Source organism: Chiloscyllium plagiosum, chromosome 41 (genome assembly GCF_004010195.1).
Source record: "Chiloscyllium plagiosum isolate BGI_BamShark_2017 chromosome 41, ASM401019v2, whole genome shotgun sequence".
In the NCBI taxonomy this organism is placed as follows: Eukaryota; Metazoa; Chordata; class Chondrichthyes; order Orectolobiformes; family Hemiscylliidae; genus Chiloscyllium; species Chiloscyllium plagiosum.
Window position 1 is genome coordinate 5,823,864 of NC_057750.1, and position 24,934 is coordinate 5,848,797.

General features: G+C 43.4%; 1 protein-coding gene across 2 annotated transcripts in view; it reads right to left on the bottom strand.

The window, feature by feature from the left end:
* Nucleotides 1-692: 692 nt before the first annotated feature.
* LOC122542788 (protein phosphatase 1 regulatory subunit 37-like) overlaps nucleotides 693-24,934 on the bottom strand; it is a 45,564-nt gene continuing 21,322 nt past the window's right edge. The window contains exons 3-13 of one of the 2 annotated variants that reach the window (XM_043680833.1): nucleotides 22,516-22,561; nucleotides 19,940-20,040; nucleotides 18,888-19,007; nucleotides 16,694-16,844; nucleotides 14,500-14,655; nucleotides 11,919-12,031; nucleotides 10,188-10,329; nucleotides 8,445-8,611; nucleotides 3,680-4,751; nucleotides 1,937-2,029; nucleotides 693-1,816 (exon numbers count right to left, since the gene is read on the bottom strand). In XM_043680833.1, coding sequence (XP_043536768.1) covers nucleotides 1,947-2,029; nucleotides 3,680-4,751; nucleotides 8,445-8,611; nucleotides 10,188-10,329; nucleotides 11,919-12,031; nucleotides 14,500-14,655; nucleotides 16,694-16,844; nucleotides 18,888-19,007; nucleotides 19,940-20,040; nucleotides 22,516-22,561 — 2,151 coding nt within the window. In that variant the 3' untranslated portion in view covers nucleotides 693-1,816; nucleotides 1,937-1,946. Of the gene's footprint in view, nucleotides 1,817-1,936; nucleotides 2,030-3,679; nucleotides 4,752-8,444; nucleotides 8,612-10,187; nucleotides 10,330-11,918; nucleotides 12,032-14,499; nucleotides 14,656-16,693; nucleotides 16,845-18,887; nucleotides 19,008-19,939; nucleotides 20,041-22,515; nucleotides 22,562-24,934 lie in introns of those variants that run through there. The other variant, XM_043680835.1, reaches the window with a different exon arrangement.

Consider the following 24,934-nt stretch of genomic DNA (forward strand, 5'->3'; position numbering starts at 1 on the left):
CTCCGGAAACAAGAAACTGTGGTAGGATAATGCAGAAGTACAACATTGTTCTAGTTTCCCGGCCGACTGCTTTATCCTCCATTTTGAAGAATTTGCACATAGCAAAACAGAAAGCTCTGACATTGGAAATTTGAAATAAAAACATGCTGGAAATGAAACAGCTGGTCTGTCAGCATCTGTACTGGTTGGTGATGTGATTGAAATGAAAATTCATAACCTGCTTGTTCTATTTAGGAATATGGTCTGGCATACAGGAATTCTTTCCCCAGCATTTTCTGTTTTATTTAACACCATGTCAAGTTAATTGATTCCGAATCAATTACCCACATAATCAGGTAGAAGGAAAAGGGTAGGTTCACCTCCACCCTGTTCCAATAGCAGTATGCAGGAAGGAAGGAGGCTATTATAGTGCTGGGTTCTGAACAGTCACCAGTTCAGAAGTGACAGGCTTTGAACCTTTGATTAAAGAAGGGTATGTCTGGAAATTGGTATATAGCAAAGTGCATAAACAGCCATGAAGAGCAAAGTAACCCATTTATTGGCAGCAACTTTCAGTCTCAAGTGCTGCCAACTCTGTGGGTTATTTCTGTTGAAAAGGACGGAGATTTTGATTTGTCTGCTGCACCGCAGATCAAACTGTGAAAAGCAGAAATGTTTTGGCCACTGGAAAAGATTTTGCAAATTGCTAAACATCACTGTGCAGGTCTGGCAGTTTAATGGGAATAATTATTAAAGATGCATCCAAAGCTTTTAATCATCCCCCCCCCCAACCAAAGATTCATAAGTGCAATACAGAAACCGCTAGGTGATCAATCTACTTTTACCAAATGGTTGGGGACAATGACTTATGTCAATGACCAGATTAACTAACATTCAGCAAGTTCAATTAGTGTTAACATCTAGTTGTCGATGTCAGTAATCACGACATGTGATTAAGTAGTTCTCGAGTGACTTCCGACGCTTTTCCCAATCGGCATAACCGTCCTGCTAACTCAAAAGTTGCATTAAAATTGGAGCATTCAAACTGCAACTCCTCAGGCAAATTCCACACTGCCAATTTTAAAAACATTAACCAGACATCAATAAACATCAACGCTAAAAATAAATAGCATCTAATCCAAAATAAGAAAAATCTCACTGGTAAACTAGAACACAAACAGTACCAGAGCTGAAAATGATCTTTTGAGTCCTTCTGATTTTCTCCTCAGTGCAAATCCTTTCACTATCAGGAGAGACGAAGGATCACAAGGAGGACCAACAATCAGGATTAAGCAGACAGGGGCTGGTTTCTTGAATAATGGACCTGCCCCTTGCTAGCAAAAAACATGAAGGGAGTGAAGGGAAATCCTACTTGTAGTTTACAGTAAATGAGAACTAGCGTTAATCCTAGCCCTGGCATGATGCACGCACTGCCAAGGCAAACGTCCATTGCCTGAGTCACACTGTTAACAGTTTCTTCCAGACTCGATGGTCCCGGACACATCTCGTGTTCCGATGGTCTCCATTTCCATAAGCGAGACACCACTCACCCGCATCAGGCAGGGTCCGGCAGCAATCTAACTTCCTGGGTGGTGCTTTCTTTGGTTTGTATCCCAACCAAACTGGGTCAGAGAAACCCCTTCGCTGGAGGCAAGGTGGAATGGCATGAAGAGCAAGGTGAATTGACAATGGATAGTCCAATGGCCACTGCTCGGAGGGACAGAGAGCGAGAGCAATGAGGAGAAGGCAAGAGAGAAAATACATCTTTTGTTGGTGTTGAAGAGGGTGGGGAATCTTCAAGGACAGTCTCAACACATTCAGCAAGACCTGAAACTCACTGTGGAATAATACAAGTGAATATTTGAGTTAATACTAAGACATCAATAGGTGAGGGTCAAAAGACAGCAAGTGACAAGTAACCACAAGCAAAATATTTGGAAGTGAAGTACGGCCTTACTTGCTCACTTTCACGATGTTTCACGACATGTCTCTTGACTCGCCTCCAGCAATAACTCCTCCAGCTCCTTTTCAGTTTTGGGGGATGTAAACTCTTAAAAACAAACAAAAACCATTCATAGATAGGGTAAGGATCAGAACAGTACAAGGTAGAAAAAGAAAATTTTAAAAACACTGGGAATCTTAAGGATCTTACAGATTTACTTTTTTAAATAAGGAAAATCGTGTTCTTTGCCAAAAGTGCTGTTTCATCCTGTGAAATGTCTGACTTCACCAGGAAACCTTTTTAATGCTGAACCAGACTGCCTATATTTCATAATTGTAGGTGGATGTCAGATGCTATCTTGGGAAAGTGTGGGTGTAGGATGGTCAGAATCAGCAGAGCCAAGACACAGTCAGGCCTTTTACAGTATCTCCATGAGGTATTTGGCAGAGATCATTAACTTAGCCAAGACCTTCAGGCCTTGTAGGACAATATTGCTCAGTACAGGTGGTTGCTGATATCGCTAAGGGAGCATGGGAGAAATAGAAGCAAAGACTTTGCAACTTCAGTCAATTGTACATGATGAACTGTTGCTAGGCAAATTAGGGCTCTGTCCAATTAACTGCACGTGAAGCCATCAACTATTAATTGCATCTGCCTAAATTTAAATTATAAAGTTATATTATTTATAAATTATAAAAAAGGATATTTAAAAATTATTGGAAAGGCGGACCGGTTATCCAATAGTTATTGCTGTTTTTAATTGAGTAGTGCAGTTATTACAAGGATGTTGCCAGGGTAGGAGGATTTGAGCTATAGGTAGAGGCTGAATAGACTGGGGCTGGTTTCGCAGGAGCATTGGGAGGTTGAGGGGTTATAAAATCATGAAGGTCACAGATTGGGGAACAGACCTGACTATTCACCCAGAGTAGGGGGCATAAGTTTAAGGAAAGAGGGGAAAGATTTAGAAGGAACCTAAGGGACAACATTTTCATGCAGAGGGCGGTGCGTGTGTGGAATGAACTGTTAGAGAAAGTGGTGGATGCCAGTACAAATACAACATTCAAAAAGGTTTCTGAATGGGTACATGAATACGAAGGGTTTAAAGAGACATGGGCCAAATGCTGGCAAATGGGACTAGATTAACTTAGGTTATTTGGTTGGCATGGATGAAGGGTCTATTTCTGTGCTGTACATCTCTATGACTTTATTTGAAGGGTGAAAGAGAGATAACAATAAGGACGGAACAGTGGCTCTGTGGTTAGAACTGTTGCCTCACAGCACCAGGGTCCCAGGTTCGATTCTAGCCTCGGGTGACTGTCTGTGTGGAGTTTGCACATTCTCCCTGTGTCTGCGTGGGTTTCTTCCAGATGCTCCTCCCACAGTCCAAAGATGTGCAGGTCAGGTGAATTGGCCATGCTAAATTGCCCATGGTGCTAGGTCTCATTCGTCAGAGGGAAATGGTGAGTTGCTCTTCCGAAGGTCGGTGTGGACTGGTTGGGCTAAAGGGCCTGTTTCCACACTGTAGGGAATCTAATCATAACTTTTAAGGTCCGCGAAAATTGAGTTAGAGATTAGAATACTATGCAAAGACTTCTGTTGGTTTCAGTATCGCAATGGGGTGGATTTGCGTAAAAGGGGATTTATTTGCAGCTTCGGAGAGCGAGGTGGAGCATAATTTATTGAAGCATTGCTACAATGGAGGATCATTAGCACTGATTTATCAGGAGTCAGATTTCACCTATCAGGACACACACTCACCATGCTCAATGCTGCAGCTCATTGCTTTACCATCCTTGCCTGTGGTCAGCACTGTCGTCTCAGGCAACCTTTGTACAAGCTCTGCTTTCAGTCCATTTGGTAAGGCAGCCCCATGTATCATGTGATCGCAGTCTTTGGCACAAACTTTCTCAAAGTCGTACCCAGGGTTATCTGCCCCTCTGTCCAGGCCTGACAGGCTCTCAGTCTGGGAACTACCATCCAGGGCAGGATCTAGGACAGTCGAAGTTGACAGTGGGTCTGATGCTGAACAAGGTAAAGGCTTTGATGGGGATTCTGCCTCTTTAGTGGAGATAGCATACGCTCTGCTTTGCAGCGGTTCATTCTGCCATTGCATGTCTTGGTTGTTGTGGTTTTCTGGTGGGCTCTCCACCCTGGTTACAAAAAAGACTTTGCGTCCCCTGCCTGGACTGGACACCAAGCGCTCGTTGTTTCTTGGTGAGATGTCGATTGGTGACCTGATGAATACTGGACTCTCAGGCCCTGGAGATTTTAATTCAGTGGCAATCAGCGTTGGCTGATCACCAACAGCGGCCAGGCTGCTTCTGTCACCCACATCACCTTCTGTGACTGACTCCTTTCCACAACGTGTTTCCAAAGGATCCTGCTTCTGAAGCTGCTGCTTCTCCGAGCTGGACATTCCAGCCACGCTCAATTGTTCCTGGCTCTGTTCCGATTCAACCTGCACTGCAGGCTGCAGGTTGCGTCCTGCTCTGTGGAGTGCAACCTGCACTGCAGGCTGCAGGTTACACTCCACAGAGCAGGACGCAACAATCGACTCATTGGTGCCAACCAGCTCTTCAGCATTCCTGGTTACTGTCTCTTGGACAACTTCATTTTCCGAACCCTCTGGCATTTCCTGGGTCTTCAGGCAGACCTGGCTCTTTTGGGGCTCCTTATTGTCGCACACTGTCACAGTAATCTCCGGCATCGACGCAGACTGCTGCATCTTCTGCTCTTTCTCCTCCTTCTCCTTTGCCAGGATGAAATTCCTCTTGCAGCCATTTTGAATCTCTGAGAGGAGAGCCTTCTGAGTTTCAATGAAGCTCTTTACCTGAGGAGAAAGTAGGGTGGCGGGTTATATAGGATCAACTTTCATTTATATAGCAATGCTAACACAATAAAGTGCCTTAAGTTGCTTCAGACAAGAGTCAACAAAACTTGACACTGAACTACGAGGAGATATTAGGCAAGGCAGAGACAGCGAGAGTGAGGGAGAGAGGGAGGGAGACAGCGAGAGTGAGGGAGAGAGGGAGGGAGGGAGACAGCGAGAGTGAGGGAGAGAGGGAGGGAGGGAGACAGCGAGAGTGAGGGAGAGAGGGAGGGAGGGAGACAGCGAGAGTGAGGGAGAGAGGGAGGGAGGGAGACAGCGAGAGTGAGGGAGAGAGGGAGGGAGGGAGACAGCGAGAGTGAGGGAGAGAGGGAGGGAGGGAGACAGCGAGAGTGAGGGAGAGAGGGAGGGAGGGAGACAGCGAGAGTGAGGGAGAGAGGGAGGGAGGGAGACAGCGAGAGTGAGGGAGAGAGGGAGGGAGGGAGACAGCGAGAGTGAGGGAGAGAGGGAGGGAGGGAGACAGCGAGAGTGAGGGAGAGAGGGAGGGAGGGAGACAGCGAGAGTGAGGGAGAGAGGGAGGGAGGGAGACAGCGAGAGTGAGGGAGAGAGGGAGGGAGGGAGACAGCGAGAGTGAGGGAGAGAGGGAGGGAGGGAGACAGCGAGAGTGAGGGAGAGAGGGAGGGAGGGAGACAGCGAGAGTGAGGGAGAGAGGGAGGGAGGGAGACAGCGAGAGTGAGGGAGAGAGGGAGGGAGGGAGACAGCGAGAGTGAGGGAGAGAGGGAGGGAGGGAGACAGCGAGAGTGAGGGAGAGAGGGAGGGAGGGAGACAGCGAGAGTGAGGGAGAGAGGGAGGGAGGGAGACAGCGAGAGTGAGGGAGAGAGGGAGGGAGGGAGACAGCGAGAGTGAGGGAGAGAGGGAGGGAGGGAGACAGCGAGAGTGAGGGAGAGAGGGAGGGAGGGAGACAGCGAGAGTGAGGGAGAGAGGGAGGGAGGGAGACAGCGAGAGTGAGGGAGAGAGGGAGGGAGGGAGACAGCGAGAGTGAGGGAGAGAGGGAGGGAGGGAGACAGCGAGAGTGAGGGAGAGAGGGAGGGAGGGAGACAGCGAGAGTGAGGGAGAGAGGGAGGGAGGGAGACAGCGAGAGTGAGGGAGAGAGGGAGGGAGGGAGACAGCGAGAGTGAGGGAGAGAGGGAGGGAGGGAGACAGCGAGAGTGAGGGAGAGAGGGAGGGAGGGAGACAGCGAGAGTGAGGGAGAGAGGGAGGGAGGGAGACAGCGAGAGTGAGGGAGAGAGGGAGGGAGGGAGACAGCGAGAGTGAGGGAGAGAGGGAGGGAGGGAGACAGCGAGAGTGAGGGAGAGAGGGAGGGAGGGAGACAGCGAGAGTGAGGGAGAGAGGGAGGGAGGGAGACAGCGAGAGTGAGGGAGAGAGGGAGGGAGGGAGACAGCGAGAGTGAGGGAGAGAGGGAGGGAGGGAGACAGCGAGAGTGAGGGAGAGAGGGAGGGAGGGAGACAGCGAGAGTGAGGGAGAGAGGGAGGGAGGGAGACAGCGAGAGTGAGGGAGAGAGGGAGGGAGGGAGACAGCGAGAGTGAGGGAGAGAGGGAGGGAGGGAGACAGCGAGAGTGAGGGAGAGAGGGAGGGAGGGAGACAGCGAGAGTGAGGGAGAGAGGGAGGGAGGGAGACAGCGAGAGTGAGGGAGAGAGGGAGGGAGGGAGACAGCGAGAGTGAGGGAGAGAGGGAGGGAGGGAGACAGCGAGAGTGAGGGAGAGAGGGAGGGAGGGAGACAGCGAGAGTGAGGGAGAGAGGGAGGGAGGGAGACAGCGAGAGTGAGGGAGAGAGGGAGGGAGGGAGACAGCGAGAGTGAGGGAGAGAGGGAGGGAGGGAGACAGCGAGAGTGAGGGAGAGAGGGAGGGAGGGAGACAGCGAGAGTGAGGGAGAGAGGGAGGGAGGGAGACAGCGAGAGTGAGGGAGAGAGGGAGGGAGGGAGACAGCGAGAGTGAGGGAGAGAGGGAGGGAGGGAGACAGCGAGAGTGAGGGAGAGAGGGAGGGAGGGAGACAGCGAGAGTGAGGGAGAGAGGGAGGGAGGGAGACAGCGAGAGTGAGGGAGAGAGGGAGGGAGGGAGACAGCGAGAGTGAGGGAGAGAGGGAGGGAGGGAGACAGCGAGAGTGAGGGAGAGAGGGAGGGAGGGAGACAGCGAGAGTGAGGGAGAGAGGGAGGGAGGGAGACAGCGAGAGTGAGGGAGAGAGGGAGGGAGGGAGAGAGGGAGGGTGAGAGGGAGGGTGAGAGGGAGGGTGAGAGGGAGAGAGATGGTGTGTTTTCTAGGGAGAGATTGTCAGAGTTTAGGGCTCAGGCAGCTGGCCTCTCGTGGTGGAGCAACTGAAATCAGGGTGCACAAGAGGCCAGGATCAGAGGAATGCACAAATCGTTAAGGGTTGTAGGGCAGAGTGAGAATAGAAACAGGGAGGGACCATGGAATCATTTAAACACAAGAACGAGAATTTTAAAATCACAACACTGAAAAACTGGATTTGGTGAATTCTAATTCACAGGCACTTTAGGCAGACAGGATAGTGTGTCCCTCTCACAAGAGGCTGAGTCAACTGTTGGGGGTGATAACATTCCATCATATCAAGCTTCAAAACAGTAAAGAGCCAGAATTAGTTCTTGTGAAATAGCAATCACTTTTAGTAGAATTTAAAAAATCAGAAGTGTGAATAATTTTACTAAAACAGCATGGAAAGGCTTTAAATAAAATCACAGCTTAATTAAGAAGAATGGCTTGCATGTAAATACCCTTTCAGAGGGATAGAAAGGTTAGGCCTTAAACCAGAATTGTATATGTAATTTTACATTATATATGTAAACTTTAAAGAGCAGAAAGAGACAACCTTTACCATCAAGCCTGCTCCAATCCATGGTGGATTGGGCATTTCTATTAGATTTTACCTTTCTACTCACTGCATCCTGCACTGATCATTAGGCAGCTCAGATGAGGAGCAGCAAAGTGAAGATAACTTGTTTGTGTGTTTGTATTTAAGAATTCTTTAAAATGGAAAAGGAGAGAAGGGGAGTGGATACCCAGAAAATAAGTTAAGACTAAGATTTTCTATTTTTATATTTGTTCATGGGATATGAGCATTGCTGTCTAAATGTGAACATTTACTGGCCATCCCTAAACATCCTTTAAGAAAATGGACTGCTGCAGTCTGTGTGGTGTAGATAGGAAGGAAGGTGCAGGATTTTGACTCAATGGCAGTGAAGAAATGGCAGCATAATTCCAAGTCAGGGATAATGTGTGGCTGGGAGAAGAATTTGTAGGTGGAGTGTTCTAGAAGATAAGGGTTGCAGGTTTGGAAGGTGCTGTCAAAACGCCTGAGTGCAACTTGTGGGTGGTAAACATCATTACCACTGCGTGAATGTGGTGAAGGGAGTGAATGTTGAAGGTGGATGAGATGTCAATCAAGCTGGCTGCTTTGTCTTGGATGGTGCTGAGCTTCTCAAATGTTGTTGGAGTTGCACTCATCCAGGCATCTGTAGAGTTTTCTATCTCATTCCTGACATATGCTTTGTAGATGGTGGGCAGGCACTAGGAGACAGGAAATAAATTACTTGCTGTGGAATTTCTAGCTTCTAACCTGCTGTTGTAGCTACTAATGCAAAGAGTATTCCATTTCAAAACAAGGAAGAAAGTGATTACTAACTGTTTCTTTCTTGGGTTCCCTGTCCAGGTCAAGCCTTAGGAGGGAATGGTTCACTTTAAGGGCTAGTGAGAGAGCCATAAGTCCACCAGTCTTGATCTCATTTTCACGCAGATCCAGGCGGAGCAGGCGGGGACTGTCAGCAATGAATTCTGCCACGGCCACGGCGCCTGGTGAGAACAAAAAAAAACACAACAATATAACTCCATTTACCATTCACCACAACTAACAGAGTTAAAAACAGTTCATGTTCACAACTGTAAATAATGTACCAGAAACCTGATGATTAAATCTTTGGTATGGAAAGTAGCCAAGCAACTAACTTGGGAAGGATAGTTATTGTTGTGCTATAAAGGTCCCACTTACATGTTGGATAAATTCCAAGGTATATAGTGGGCCAGGGATTAAACAATTTAAACAAGCTTACAAAATTTTATGGAAAACATGCAATTTTATTCATCCCCTTCCTACTCTTGAAGGTACTAACAATTGCATAAATTAGTTCTGAGTGTATTGATCGACCTTATTTAAATGTGCACCTGGGACGGGATGTAATAGCGGTGTCGTCACTATAATAGCAATCCAAAGGGTCTCACAGATGCTCTGGAGATGTGGGCTCAAATCCTGCGACTGCGACTTGAATTCAATTAATAAAATTTGGAATCTAAAAGCTAGTCTCAGCAATGGTGATCATCTACGGTAATACTATTATCGATTGTCATGAAATCCATTTAGTGCACCGATGGAAATCTGCCATCCTTACCCAGTCTGCCGTATGCAAGAGTTCACAGACACTGCAATGCAGTTGACACTTAACTACTCTCGGAAATGGCTTAGCAAACTACTCAGTTCAATGACTTTTACAGATGGACAACACAGGCTGACAACTCCAGCATCACTCACATCCCACATCATAAAAAGTCAAGACATGTTCATGTAGCATACCTAGAGGGCACCTCACTTTAATTCTACCCTCATCTTGTATGGGTACAACTCGAGCAGAATTCACTGCAGAGAAAACAGAAATACTCTTTTCTGACTTTCCTCCCACCCTTCAAATGATCTGATGTCAGTATGCACCATCTCTTATACATGTACATGAATAACAAACACCAAACAACATGCTGGAAGGGACACAATACCCTGGAATTACTCATTCAAGAAAAATCACTGTTTTTCAGTGAAGCAGAAAGAACTGGCAAGATGATACATGATGATCATCACCTTCGGTGAATTACAAAACATTGACAACTCTTTCCTTTCTGCAAAGGAACAGTCTGCTCCTGAGGTTCTGAATCTGTAGTAGTTCTTGTGGACCGTGAGTGTCACTCAGCTATTTGACTGTGGAGCATATCACATTTGAGTCCAGTCCTATCTCTTGTGGGACATTTTCCAGCACTGGCTCTGGTTCAGAGGGAGCTTTAGGGTTGGGTCACAGGATAACAATCACATGTGGGCAAGCTGAGTCTCACCCCCACAACCACCCCACTGATAACACAGGCATCATGAGACAATGGTAGCCTACCCGGCTAACCTGTGATGGAGTTCAGCTAATGTAGCCAGGGTTGAAAAGAAAAATCCTCCTGTTTGAACAGTTCTTTTGGATATCAGTTAGTTTTGAGACAATTTATTAACAAGGGACTTCAGTTGAATAAATCTAAACACAGAAGCTCAGAAAACTAGTCTGAAAGCTACAGGATGCGGCAAGATGCACACTTGGATGTGAGTCATGTGTTTGGCTCTTACCTTCACAGGTGAGTTTTGTAGATGCCAATCCCAAGCGCAGAACCGATCGATTTGCAATCAATCCATCTTTGAGTTTGTGCACACCTTCATTGCCAATAGCATTATGGCCAAGATTTAACGTCTCCAGACTCAATGTGTAGGGCTGAAGGGGGGGGGGGGGGGAGAAAAAGAGCAAGGATGGGTGAAAGAGAAGGGATATTTATCTTTCAATGTAATCTGCATCAGTCTGTTGATTTTGCACTGAAAACATTTGCAGCTGCTTCCCTTTGTACGAGCAGAGCAGCAGAAACCACTGGGTCTCAAACCACTACTTCAACAAAAAATTTAACATGGACAGGAGTCAAACTAAATTGGCACATATAGTTGAGGAAATTTCTTCAACTTCTAGGGGAATCAATTGGGAATTCTGCAGCTTATGGTGAGACTTACAGAATTATGCATTAACAATGGTTCAATTGTATAGGAGGGAGAAGAGAAGGTGATGATGTAGTAGGAATATCATTAATAATCCAGAGCTCCCAAGCCAATGTTCTGAGGGTCTATTTCAAATCCCACCTTTGCAGCTGGAAGAATTTAATTTCAATTAAAGCCTTTTAGAGAATGAAATCTGCTATCCTTATCCAGTCTGTCATGCATGGGACTCCATAACTGCAACTGCCTCTCAATTGCCCTCTGAAGTGGCCTAGCAACTCAGTCGACTAAAGAGCAATTAGAGATGGACCACCAAAGGTGACACCCACATCCCATGAAATAAATTTTTAAAAATTGAATTTTTCTTCTGTCAGTTTAATTGGCTTTATTCAATAACTTAACTCATCCACATGTGCCCAACTTGTGAGATTGATAACCCCTTCATATCTTATTGTGCCTACCTTGGTGTTTGAACCTTTGGGTGTATAGTTTGAAAAAAAATAGAAAGAAAGTATTTTTCTAGCACATTTCACAACAACTAGATAGCACGAGAGGTCTGCAGTTAATGAAGTCATTTTGAGGTGTAGTCGTAGGAAATGCAGCAGCTTGTTACTGCATAGCACTGTGGTAATGACCATATAGTCTGTTTTGGGAATGATTGAGGGATAAATGTTGGTCAGGACACGAGGAGAACTCCTTTGTTGATCTATGCCACGAGATTTTTTAACATCAACTGAGAGGCGCTTACACCCTACCCAACAGTTGGCAATTCTGAAAATGCTGCCCTCCCTCAGTATACAGTGCAACATAAAGATAGATTTGTGCACTTGTGTTTAGTTTGGGACTTGAACCCACAACTTTCTGGATTTGGAGGCAAGTGCTTGTTTCAAATTATTTTAAGTGATGTGGATTATAAAAAATGGCTTATGAACGTCAGAAATAAAATTGAGTTAAAATGAAGGCACAGAAAGAAACAGGTAGCAATCAAAATTTTAAAGTGCCTTGTAGCTCTGCTCATTATGGGTCAGAGTAAACATTGGGGCTACACAGTGTGACTGCAACCAATTAGTTCAGCATTATCTAGAAGGTTTACACAGACAATTCCATTTTAACTGATTACATAGGAATCTTCAATGTTAAATATTGACACAAGACATCAGAACAAATCTTATGATAACAGGAAGTTATGTCTGTGGACAGGAAATGTCCAGATTATGTACAGTAAAGTTTAAAAAATCACTAAAAGCACAACTCATAGCAAATGCATATCCAGTTCCCAAAACAGCATGATTCAAAAGGAAATCACGGTCACTCACTCACCAGTGCAGCTGCCATGTAGGTCATCCCATTGTGGGTCAGCTGATTGTTCCACAAGACCAGGGTCACTAAACCTTGTCTTTGTTCCTTCAATCCATCAGAGATGTATGCCAAGCCTGTGAATAAAGCAAATAACACCCTGGCAAACTTCTGAAAACCCATTCATGGTCAAATTTCTCCTTATATTTCTTGAAGGCACTAGCTATCATTGGGGCCTGGGCTGGATATCTCACTCTGGTACCTTGCTCATATGATCACGTTATTGGTGTGCACAGGCAATGGGCTTGTGGGAGAAGCCATCACATCACAGCTGGGCCTGCCTTCTCCCAGCATCTAGATATCAGAAGTAATTAAGCAGAAAACAGAATCTGTGGTCAAATCTTCTCCATTCCTCCTTCCAGGCTATGAACAACAAAGACCAAGCTGGCCTTCTTGTTGTTATCTTACCTGAGATCAACTGACTCAGAGATTGGGATTGGACGAATTCACTGGCTAGTCCGAATGGCTCAATGCTCTAACTGGGACTGCAAAGATCTTTCAGAGGCAAGTTTTATTCATGGCAGCAAAAATCTTCATCATGGGTAAGACTAGGAAGCAGGTCCTGAATCCAGCATAGCCAGATCAGAGATTGAAGGTCACACAATTGGCACCAATATGGCCTGCTTTGGCTGTCCAGCCAATTGAGTTAACCAGCCCCTGAAAGGAGTCAAAATGCTGAGTCAGCAGACACTTTTACATGTATGCAGTAGTCTGGAGCTATGGACAGCAATGTGAGAGATTCCAATTTCTTTCCACAACAGGGTTGACCAGAAATGTCTCCCACTGTTAATGCCCATTATTAGTATGTGGTAGAAGGATTTGCGGGTTGATACTTAACCTGAGTGTCTGCATTATAATGACTCCTTCCTCGGTCATTAAGTCCTGAGCAGGACTTGAACCTAGAGCTCTGGCTGAGAGGCAATGACTATCACTGTGCCAAAAGTTCTCCTGAAGGACCTCTAACCACTGGTAATGAAGCATTGGATGAATGCAATCTTACTCAATTGTTAAAGAGTTGATTCATACACTATAAAGAGATAGTCAACAACTAAGTAGCCTACGGGTGCGGTCAGATTAACAGTAACTTAGAAACAAAGGGGGTTTTCTTCAAACCAAAGCTGTATTTACAGTCCAAACTCAGTCTGAAGCTGAAATCAGGATTTAACCAAATTACAGGATAGCTGGACTATTGCTAGTGCAAATCTAATACAAAAATCCAACTCAACGGATATAACACGATGTAGGAGCAAATTACTACAGATGCTGGAAACTGTACTGAAAACAAAAAATGCTGAAGATCACAGCGGGTCAGGCAGCATATAACACTGGCATCATTTTGTGAGGAGCCAACTGCCCTACACGTTTGGAGAATTAAAATAACTAGGATTATATTCCTTACAATTTAGAATAATGTAAGATGAGCTAACTGCAACAAAGATTTTAAATGGGCTTGACAAAGTAGACACTGAGAAAAGTGCTTTTCCCCTGGGTGGGTCTTCTACAACATGGGGTCGGAGGTGCAGTACAGTGGGTCAGCCCATTTAACACTGAGGAGAGGAGAGACTTCTTCACTCAGAATATTGTGAATGTTTGGAATGCACTACCCCAAAGAGCTCTCGACATTTAATTGTTGTATACGAGGCACAAAGATTGACAGACTTTTGGGTTTCAAAGGAATCATGGGACAAGAGGATTGTGCGATGAAGGCATTGAGATAAATGATCAGCTAAGATCGGACAGAATGGCAGAATAGGCTCAAAGAGCTATTGGGCCTATTCCTACTCCTATGTGAGGAAGCAGTGGTGTAGTGGTAATGTCACAGGACTACTAATCGAGAATCCCAAACTAATACTGTGGGGAGATGGGTTCAAATCCCTTTGGGGCAGATTGTGCAATTTTGAATTCAATAAAAATTTGCAATCGAAAGTTAGTCTAGTGCTGACAATGTAACCACTATCGACTGTAGTAAAATCTCATCTGGTACACCAACACCTTTTAGGGAAGGAAATAGTCTGCCCTTACCTGGTTTTAGGCTGACAATGATTCCATACCCACAACAATGTGGTTAACTCTTAGCTGCCCTCTGAAATGGCCCGAGCAAGCTACTCAGAACAAGGGGCAATTAGGGCTGGGTAGTAAGTGCCCACATCCCATAGGTGAGTGAAACTTTTAAGTTTTCATGTTTGGCCAAGTCTTACTGGGGATATACAATAAATGTCAGGATGGGTGGCAACATTCAGCATCCTAAAATAAATCTGAACAATTTCATAAAAATATTCCCATTGAATCGAGTGATGTCCTGTCCATTCAATTCAATTAGCCAGAGGGAAAACAACAAACCATGGCAAAAAATTAAGTGCTCTGCACCAATGTGGTCAGCCCATATAACTCCAGTGCAGCTGCCCTACTTCCCAATCACCTACCTGCATTACAAAATTGTAACCTAATTATTTAGGTGTATGAGGACAGAGTAACAAGGCGATCCATAATATCACAAAGTCAGTCTTGGAGAGATGAGCTCAGGAGAGGGAAGCATAGTGTATACCTGAGTCTAGAATATGGTTGTTGCGCAAGTCCATTAGCTGGATGGTGCAGTTGAACTTTAGGAGGTTTCCCAGCTGTGCTGAATCCTGCAAACCATTCAATTTGTTATCAGCCAAAAACAGCTCTCGCAGCGTCATGTTCATCTTCAACGCAGTTGCTGCCAGGTAGAACAACAGGCATACAGTAAGGTTTGGAATGCAGGTACCACAATGGCCCACAAAGTTAGCATCACTCGATATTACAAACCAGCTACATAGCCGACTGTGTTAACAAACCCCCAAAAAAAGGGTAAAGTTGCTTACCAGACCAAATGACTTCTCTCTGAATAGAGAGGGACAACTGGTGAGAGTCATCATGCATCAGGCGAGAGGAGAGGTTGAGAAAGAGAATCTCCCACATTAGCTAAGGTTAGCACGAAGGACACTCCTTCTCAATCTCCCCCCTCAACCAAGGTACAGTGATTCACAGGTTAAACCACTTCCAGCCGCCCCTTTCTCTCTAATGAGAAAACAATCCTATGATCCAGTACCTTTACCACAATGGCACATTGTCTTATGAGAGACATATCTACCACAATTCAACATTTGCCTTTGATTTTTCAGAAATTTGAACTGTTATGTTATGAGAACATTAGCTTTGCTTCCCATGGAACAAAAGTGGCCTGATATTATCAAAGGTTATGAAGGGAAGTCATCATGCTGCTTGGAGGACTGTAGGAATAGTGTATTATGGAATGGAGGAGATAATTAAAAATTGGCAGTGAAAAGAGGACAAAGGAAAAATAAACACTGGAAGTTCCCAAATGTAATGACTACTGATTATTAGCAAAAGCCAATATGGCATGAAGGTCAAGTGATGATAGACTATGCTCAGCTATGATAAACCTCATAATGCAATAGCCTTTCATCGTATGTCCAGGCCTATGCACGTACTTCAGCAGCCAGACACGGATTTGAAGCCGAGGCTCTGCTGGATTGATGCCTACTGGGGCAGTGATCTCAATCATTTTCACTAAGGAGCAGAACAGTATATCGCAAGCTTGGCATCCTGCATCTAATCGCTATCCAGTGACCTTTGCTCCTTGGATTAACCAAAGGCAAGAGCAGCATTGGAGTTAGATACGATGTTGCTTCTCCACCCTGTTTGAGCAGATCATCGACACACACTCTTACTGTTTCAAGTCACATGAAAATGATTACTGCAGAATAACTGGGGCCCTTGGGACTCTAGCAACAGTCCAAATCTTCGGATGAAGTGAAAAAACCATCAAGTCACCAAAGTTTGTCACCGAGGCAAAATTATTTTGTTGCAACAAGGTGAAAGATCTAAGAACTAAGTAAGAAACAAAGACTAAGTGAATGATCGTCAGACACTGGGCAAAAATCAAAATTGTACTCAGTCTTGGCTATGTTGCAGCTTTGCATTCAAAACTCATGTCAGAAACACAAGTCTCATCAAAAGTATTAAAGGTCTCTATTCTGTTCCTAACCATGGGGCACAGGGTTCACAGCTGCAGCCATATCCGTGTTGCCAAGACTTGAGCATATAATGTGGGTTGGGACTCCAATGCACTGTTGAGGGCATGCTGCACTGTTGGAGGTATTGTTCCTCGGTTGAGATGTTTGCTCAGTGGATGTTAAGGATCCATGTCCCTTCTTAAAAAACAAATAAGTTCTCCTGCAGTGCTGATAAATATTTATCTTCAAATTATTCATCTCATCCTGTTCTACAAATAGATCCAACATTCACAGTAGAAACTAAATTTTTATTTAGTTGCCTAAGTATTTTGAGATGTTTTATTGGATAGCATCTAGACATTAATGTTTCCTTCATATAAAGGTTAGATAATGTAATAAAGACTAGGGGACACAGGTTTAAGGATAGGGGAAAGAATTGCAGGCTAGATATGCAAAAGAACTTGCTTACTAAGCAACTGCTAATGACCTGAAACACAGTGCCTATGATGAGGAAGTACGAACAATCAATGGTTTCAAAAGGAAATTGGATGGATACTTGAGCGAAGTAAACTTGCAGGTTAGAAGAATAGAGGAATACACAAATTGCTCCGCAGATAGCTGGCATGTACCTGAAGGGCTGAATAACTGCATTCAGTGCTATGATGACTCCAAAACCCAGGAAATTAAGGCTCCCAAACCCACCTTATGCAAACTACAACTGAATTTTACTTCTCTTACCCAACAGCATGAGCGGTCGGCCAGATAAACTGGCATTTTCCAGATGCAGTACCACCAGGCTGCTGCTGATTCTTAAAGCACGAGCCACAAATGGTGCAGAGTGGTCGAGGAGAGGTGTGTTCCTTGCATCCAGGTACTGCAGGCAACTAGTCTGCAACAGAGAAGATCAACATTCACCAGCAGGATATCGACAAGCAGAGTTTCGAGCAGTATGGGATGCATAAGCCTCCTGATGTATTGCGAGAAGAGCATTGTAAACAGGGCACAATTACCATGTTTAAAAGATATTTGGATAAGTACATAATTAGGAAAGGTTTGGAGGGATATGGGCCAGGAGCAGGCAGATGGGACTAGTTTAGTTTGGGATTATGCTCAGCATTGACTGGTTGGACTGAAGGGTCTGTTTCTGTGCTGTATGACTCAATGCCTTCTCAGAGTCAAGAGGAGTAAAACCATTTCACTCTTAGGGTAAACCGTCCACCTTGTAATCAATATAGCTCAGTACCACAACAAGCAATAAACTTATCAACTAATCCATCGGGATTCATTCAAGCATTTAATTGTTTAATTGTGTCCATTTAGAGTCATAGAGATGTACAGCACAGAAACAGACTCTTTGGTCCAACTCATCCATGCCAACCAGATACCGAAAATTAATCTACTCCTATTTGCAAGCATTTGGCCCATATTTCTCTAATCCCTTCTTATTCATGCACCCATGCAGATACCTTTTAAATGTTATAATTGTACTAGCCTCCAACACTTTCTCTGGCAGCTCATTCTGTACATGCACCACTTTCTGCATGAAAAAGTTTCCCCTATAGTCCCATTTAAATCTTTCCCCTCTCACCCTAAACCTATGCACTCTAGTTTTGGACTTTCTCACCCCAAGGAAAAGACATTGGCTATTCACCCTATCATGATTTTATAATGAGGGGCATGGATAGGCTGTGTAGAGTTCTCTACAATCTTCATTAGGCACTTCTTTTATTTTTGACTTTGAACAGCAGAATAACTGACTGTCTTTGGCACTGAGAAATGGTAAGATGCCTCAGTGAGTAGCTTCAAGAAACTGTGATGACAGAAGATGGCAGTATGGAAATTGAAATTAAGCAGATTAGCTCTGGTTGGAGTAACTAGAAGCGATGCAATGAAGGCTTTTCACTGAAACTGAAAGGAAGAATCCATAGGAAAGTCATGGATCTAGCCTTTTTTATGGTGCAGAAACCTGAGCATTATCAAGTGGAGACGAAAATAACCGAGAAGAGACTAAAATGGTCTGGATGTTTGCTGTGGAAAGGAAAGAGATGAGGTGCTGCAAGTGATGGAGATGAGATTGCCAGGAGGAAACAGAATAGGAAGGTCCACGACCAGATGGAATTATGCAGTGGCAGGAAGGTTTTTTTTTAAAAGCAGGATTGGAAAAGAAATGGGTGACTGACAGGAGGAGATAGAGAAGGGTCATCAACCAGCATGGCAGCAACCCCAAGTAAAACAGGAGAATCTGAACAAAATGTGATTGCTTAATGTGTCTATGTACAAACTATGTCAGTCATACAAGTCAGCAAGTTCCAATTGCCACACATTGATGAATTAGCTGGGCTAAGTTGCACTAGGATTGTTTTCAGCATCTCAGGTTTGGGAGAATACAGCAGCATAGTGAAAATGTTATTGGGCTAGTAATCCAGAGGCTTGGATAGTCCAGAGGCACAAGTTCAAATACCAGTATAAAGTCCAAGGGAATTTAAATTCATTGGTGAACAAAATACCAGTCTCATTAATAATGCTGGTGAAATTACTGGATTGTCATAAAAACTCATCTGACTGACTAATGTCCTTTAGAGAATGAAATCTGCTGTCTTTCTCTGGTTTGGCCCATTTGCAATTGCAGACGCACAGCAATAAGTTTGACTCTTAACTCTCTGAAACGGCCTAGTTAGCCACTCAATTGTATCAAACAACGGGAAAGAAAAAGTGTGGGTTTATCTACTCTAAATGGAACGCAATGATTCAAGAACAGGATTCACAACTATATTCCCGTTGGAATGGGTAATAAATTCCAGCCTAGCCAGTAGTGCTCAACAACCTGAGAACAACACAAGTAGTAGATTCAGGAATGTCTGGCTCTGCGCTACACCAAGCGGAAGCATTATCCTTATCACAAATGCAATGATGTAATAAGATTGATGCATACCTTCCTCATCATGTGCGCTGCAGCCTGCCATCCTCGCGTCCCAATATGTTTGTTAAATGAGATGTTGAGCTGTGTGGCTGATTCATAATATTCTATCATATCAAACAATGCTGATGCACCCTGTAGAAATAAAATTGAACATTGCTTTGACAGCCTGTACAAATTTGATAAAACGCCTTCTGTCATGAGGTTTTCAAGGTATGTATATTCATCAGCAGGGACTTGCCCTTGGTAGGCAAAAGGAACACAGCTAGACATGTCTTTTAATTAAACAAAAGTAGAGGCAATATTTCCTTGCACGTGTCATGGCAATGACATGGCTAATCAAAGTAGTGCTCTCTTTGAAATTTGCATTCTTGCATTTGTCCTGATGAGTGCAAGTTCAAAAGTTTCAATATCTTTTTCTTTCACTAATACTCAGGTACAGAAGTGTAAATATTGAGGTAGTCACTATACATTATTTGAGCATTATTTTGAATACCGTTACTGTACATGACTATTAGAGAATAAACAAGAAAACACAATCACTATTAGAGTTAAAATGGTTCTGATGGTCCAGAAACGGGAAATCTTCCCTTTCATAAGCTGCTTATTCCAGGTTAGTCGAAGCCCTCGGACCTTGCACACTGGCAATCTGGGAGTTGAATACATCAGTACTAATTAGTTGATAGCTGGACAATGAGTTTTTTGTGGACTATATCTGGCACACAGGACAACATTGCCAAGAACCAGGTATTGTGCATTTTGTTGATATCCAGCTGGAATCTCTCAATACAAGTGACTCATAGTATTTATAAGCACAAAGGGGGAGGTTTATCGATGTGCCAGCTGACAAGGTTGGGATAAATCCAAACTGGCACTCTCACAAGCAACACTACCAAGATATGTTTTGTTTAAATTGGATCAAATTCAAATGTGGAATTTAGTTGAAACCTAACCTCAAATATGCAGTGTAACCATGGTATTGTTTTATAATACACATGGAAAGATAACATGAAATTAAAAATATTAAAAATCTCAAGTATACATCTGAAAATATTTAAGCAGCTCACATCTTCATCCAGGTTGGTTGCCTCCAAATCCACCAGCTTAAACTGGACACGTTTGAAAACCTCTTCCAAGGCTTCAGAAGCTTTGTAGTCCAGTTTCTCACCTGTAAAGAGAATAAAAATCTTTTCAATAAACTCAGAGCTACCTCTATTCACTCCTCCACCTGGTTAATCTCATCTTTAACAGGCGAACTTCTTAAAACCTTCAAGAAACATACATGCATAGCCATTCCATCTATAGACTCTCTCTTTAAAATGTAACTTTACCTCTTCCATTACGGATTTCTGCTGAGTTATGGTTTGGCAGGCCCAAATTGTCCCCTGCAATGTCTTCATGAGAACATAAACGTAATTTGAATAGGAGACATCACACTCAAGTCCAATTCCCTCACTTGTACACCAATGCAAGAATTTTGTTAATTTTCAATCTGAGATTGATAAGAATTTTGTCAACCAAATGTATTAACAAGAGATTTAGGATAGGTATATAAAGTTAGGTCACATATCAGCCACAAAAATGGAACAGGCTTAATGTTTAAATGGCCTTTCTAAATAAAAATTAATTCTTGAGTTGTGGACATCAGTGGCAAGGCCAACATTTACTACCCATTCCCATTGTATTTGAGAAGATGGTGATTATCTGCCTCACTGAACTGCTGCAGGTAAACACCCAGTGCCATTTGGGGGCAAGTTCCAAGACTTTGGTCCAACAACAACAAAGGAACAATGATATAGTTCTGAGTGCTGAATGGGTATTGTGCAATTTGATGGGAACTTGCAAGAGACAGTGTCCCCAGCTGCCTGTTTCCCTTGACAATCTAGGTGGTGCATTACTCAGGTTTGAATTGTGTTGTTGAAGGAGCATTGGCGAGTTGCCATTCCTATGATTCCTGCAGGTGTCACTCTATAGAAAACCTTCGGAGGAAATCCTGGCTGAATTGTCTTCACCAATCCTGAGGCACTGGAACAGCAACATGAACTTCCCAGCTTCTATCCCCTCAAACTTCTAATTCCTCAAGCCAACAATGCTCTAATATGGATTTTGGCATTATTAGACATTTCCTTAGTTCCGGCACATCGTACATCAGACTATCAATGTATTATACTGGTGTGTTAACGAACCTCATTGGGAGAAGAATTGCAACTCTCTCCAGAAAAGCACATTGTCTTAGAGGAAGAAACTCAGGCCAGCTTTGATCACAATGCAAATCCTCCCCCTGGTTTCTGCAATCCTTTTGGTAAAGGTGCTTTCAAAAAAAAAACAAGGTGCTTTGGAGGCATCATCAGAAACAACACTAACAGTTCCTTCAAGTGTCTCAGCAAGCACCAGTTTGGCAATAAGCCAAGGCAAACCAGAGGTCCCAAGATGAATTCTTGTCTGTGTTGAGTTTAGATTGCAGCTAAGGTATGCTGTTTAGAGTGAGCTGAGCTGGGGAAAGTGGGAAAATATCAAAGATCTTGCTGCGATTACTAATTGATTAGTCCTGCTGGAAAGCACTATGAGAATGTCTGGGAATGAGTTTAGGATTAAACTCAGCTCTGATGTTTCGCACAGTTGAATAGCTGACTGATGCTCGACATCTGGGTTCACCTGCATGGAAATGAAATGTGAAATTGAAGGCAAGCATGTCCTCATGAGGTGAGAGACAAGCTGCCTCTCACCTCATGAGGACTGGAACATGACTCCCAGTACAGGGGTAAGTGAAACAGAGAAAAGAACTTAGTCGATAAGGAGATAAATACACTGGAAAATTCTTGTCCAAACCCCTCAGGCTATTACAATCAATCCAGGAGATTGTAAAGACTGACCGTTACTATGAAAACCTTATTTACACAATCTCTTCTATAGTTATGAACCAGTCAACAGGGTTCACTTCCATCGTGATGGACAACGTGAATAGCAAAGGTCTTTTCCCAGGGCAGGGGAATCAAAAACTGGAGGGCATACGTTTAAGAGGAGAGGGAAAAAATTTAAAAGGGTTGAAGGGGTAATGTTTTCATACAGAGGCTGGTGTGTGTACAGAATGAACTGCCAGAGGTGTTGGAAGAGGCTGGCACAATTACAACATTTAAAAGGCATCTGGATGGGTACATGAAAAGGAAGGATTTTGAGGGGTATGGGTCAAAGGCTGACAAATGGGACTAGATTTAGTTTATCTGGTCAGCATGGATGAAGTGGACTGAAGGGGCTGTTTTCACGCTGTACACCTCTACGACTCACCACATCAGCTAGATACCTCAATCCAGACGTTCACTGTTCATTGGGAATAGACAAATCACACAAATTACTGGTCCATTTTGACACTTGCTGAATTTAAATCAGTGCTTTGATTCATCCCCCCCAAAAAAAGGTGAAATGTTTAACATTATCAATAGGGGCATAAGTCAATGCAACAATGAAAATAATTATATATTATTCAAGACAAACAAGCTGAGCTTCTAGGAGTATGCTGTTTCAAATGAATGTTCCCTGTCGCCTCCCCAACCTAGGAATTTTAGGTCCATGTAATTTTTATCAAAGAGAAGACTCTTTACTATCATCCCAGAGATTGCAATAAACATTCTGCAATCAGCCTTACCTTTCAGATCCAGGCAGTCCAGCCTCTGTGAAAGTTCTTTAAACTCCTACAAAACAGGAAATATGACCAATCATTACCTGCAAAACCAACAACAATGTGCATTTATTTCAGGCCTTTAATTCAGCAAGGTGCTACACAGCATCAACAAAATTTGACAAGGGGTCACAAAAGGAGATACTAGGACAGATGACCAAAAGCGTGGTCAACAAAGCAAGGTTTAAGGACATTGCAAAGGATGGAAGTGAAATATAAAAACAGAGGACTGCAAGGAAAGAATTCCAAAGATAAGGATTATAGAAGGCACAGCTACCAAAATTACAGAAACTAAAATCAGGGGCATTCAAGAGGTCAGAGTTGGATTTTGTAGAATGTTGGACTGGAGGCAGCTACGTAATAGGAGGGTCCTGGTCAAAGAAGGAGAACTGGGTTCAGAACTTTAAGTCGAAGTGTTAATGGAATGGAAGCCAACATTGGTCAGCTAGTGACTGAGTCAACTGCCAATATATAGGTAAGAAACCTTTGGATTAGCTCCTGTTTACGTAGGTTACAAGATAGAAATGTTAGAAAAGCATTGGAATATTCAAACCTAAAAGGTAACCGAGGCAAGGATGAGGGTTTTAGTAGCAGATGAGATGAGGCAGTGTAGAATTGAGTAATGTTACGGGGTGAAAGGAGGCAGACTGGTCAACATGTTTGCTTATAAGGATGTTATTTTTACTGTGTTGAGGTGCGACAGCAGTATCACAACATTCCTATGCTGAGGTGGATATGCAGTAGGAGGCCCAAAATAGATATTATCATTTGACATGCAAATTTCAGTCTCAAACAAAAGCATGGAAGTATCATCATATGGGACTGGGTATTTTAATTGTTTCTCTGTCCACAGATATTGCTAAACTTGCTGAATTTCTCTAGTGCTTCCTGAATTTATTTCAAATTTCCAATCCCTGCTTGATAACTCCCCTTGTTGAACCTGACATGGCGAGAGACTCTGCTTAAGGATAGTGGAGGTGCAGATTTGCCTCACACTGCACTACAGCTTTCTGAAGTACTTGGTCATCTTAAAATTATGCTAATAATGCCAATATTATTTGGGATTGTCATTACCAGACACAGTACAGCACCTGGAATTTGGTTCCCCATGATTGGTTAAGTTATTGATCAAAGACATTTGACAAAAGGCAATGGTAGAGTTTTCATTAAATAAACAAGAACATGAAAGAATGAAGGCATTTGTCTCTCAGTTCACAACCTCAAGTTGTTATAATAACTTCACACCAATTATGTAGTTTTTAAAAGTGCAGTTATTTGAATGCAGAAAGGTCCCGCAAACTAGAAAATTTCCCATTTTAGTGATGCTGCTTGAAGGGTGAACATCTGCTGGGATACCTGCTGTTCTTCACAGAGTGAGACAGATTCCTTTAAGAGACAGCAGAGGTAGCTACAGTTTAACAAAAACGGAAATTGCTGGAAAAGCTCAGTCGGTCTGGCAACTCTGTTCTGAGGAAGGGCCACTTGACCTGAAACATTAACTCTGATTTCTCTCCACAGATGCTGCCAGACCGGCTGAGCTTTTCCAGCAATTTCTGTTTTTGTTTCTGATTTACAGCATCTGCAGTTCTTTCCGTTTTTATTTAGCTACAGTTTAATGTCTCCAACAAGACTGCAGTTTCAAACTTGATGGCATTCAAGCACTTGGAGTGGTACAAGTCTCAATCTGTCGAATCAAGAATGGGGAGTTAAAATCTGGTCACAAGTCTAAAAGGATCAATGTGAGATTTGCCTCTAAACAGACAACTTCTTGTAAACCATGAGCTCCACCTCTTGGAGTGAAGGCAAGTTATCAAAGATATGCTTACTCACTAAAATAAAAGGCATTTTTACATGCTCTGTTGTTACTACAGAAATATATTTCACCAACAGCATCCTGACCGTAACCATTGATCACAAACTGAACATATGAAATAGGAACTGAAGTAGATTATTCAGCTCTTTGGACCTGCTCTGCCATTCAATAAGATCATGGCCGATAATATGTGTTTCAAACTGCACACTCCAGTGTACTCCAGATAACTTTTGAATCCCTTGTGTAATAATCATCAATCTATCTGTGCCTTAAAAACATTTAATGAGCCTGCTTTCACCAATTTTTGAGGTAGAGTTCTAAAGTCATACAACTTTCAGAGAAAAAAAAAAGTAATCTTCATCCTAAATAAAGATTCTCATTTTAAAAAAATAGTGCTACATAATTTTGGGTGGATCCACAATTGCTCAACTGTATAAATACTGTGACTAGGAGAAAGTGAGGACTGCAGATGCTGGTGATCAGAGCTGAAAATGTGTTGCTGGAAAAGCACAGCAGGTCAGGCAGCATCCAAGGAGCAGGAGAATCGACGTTTCGGCCATAAGCCCTTCTTCA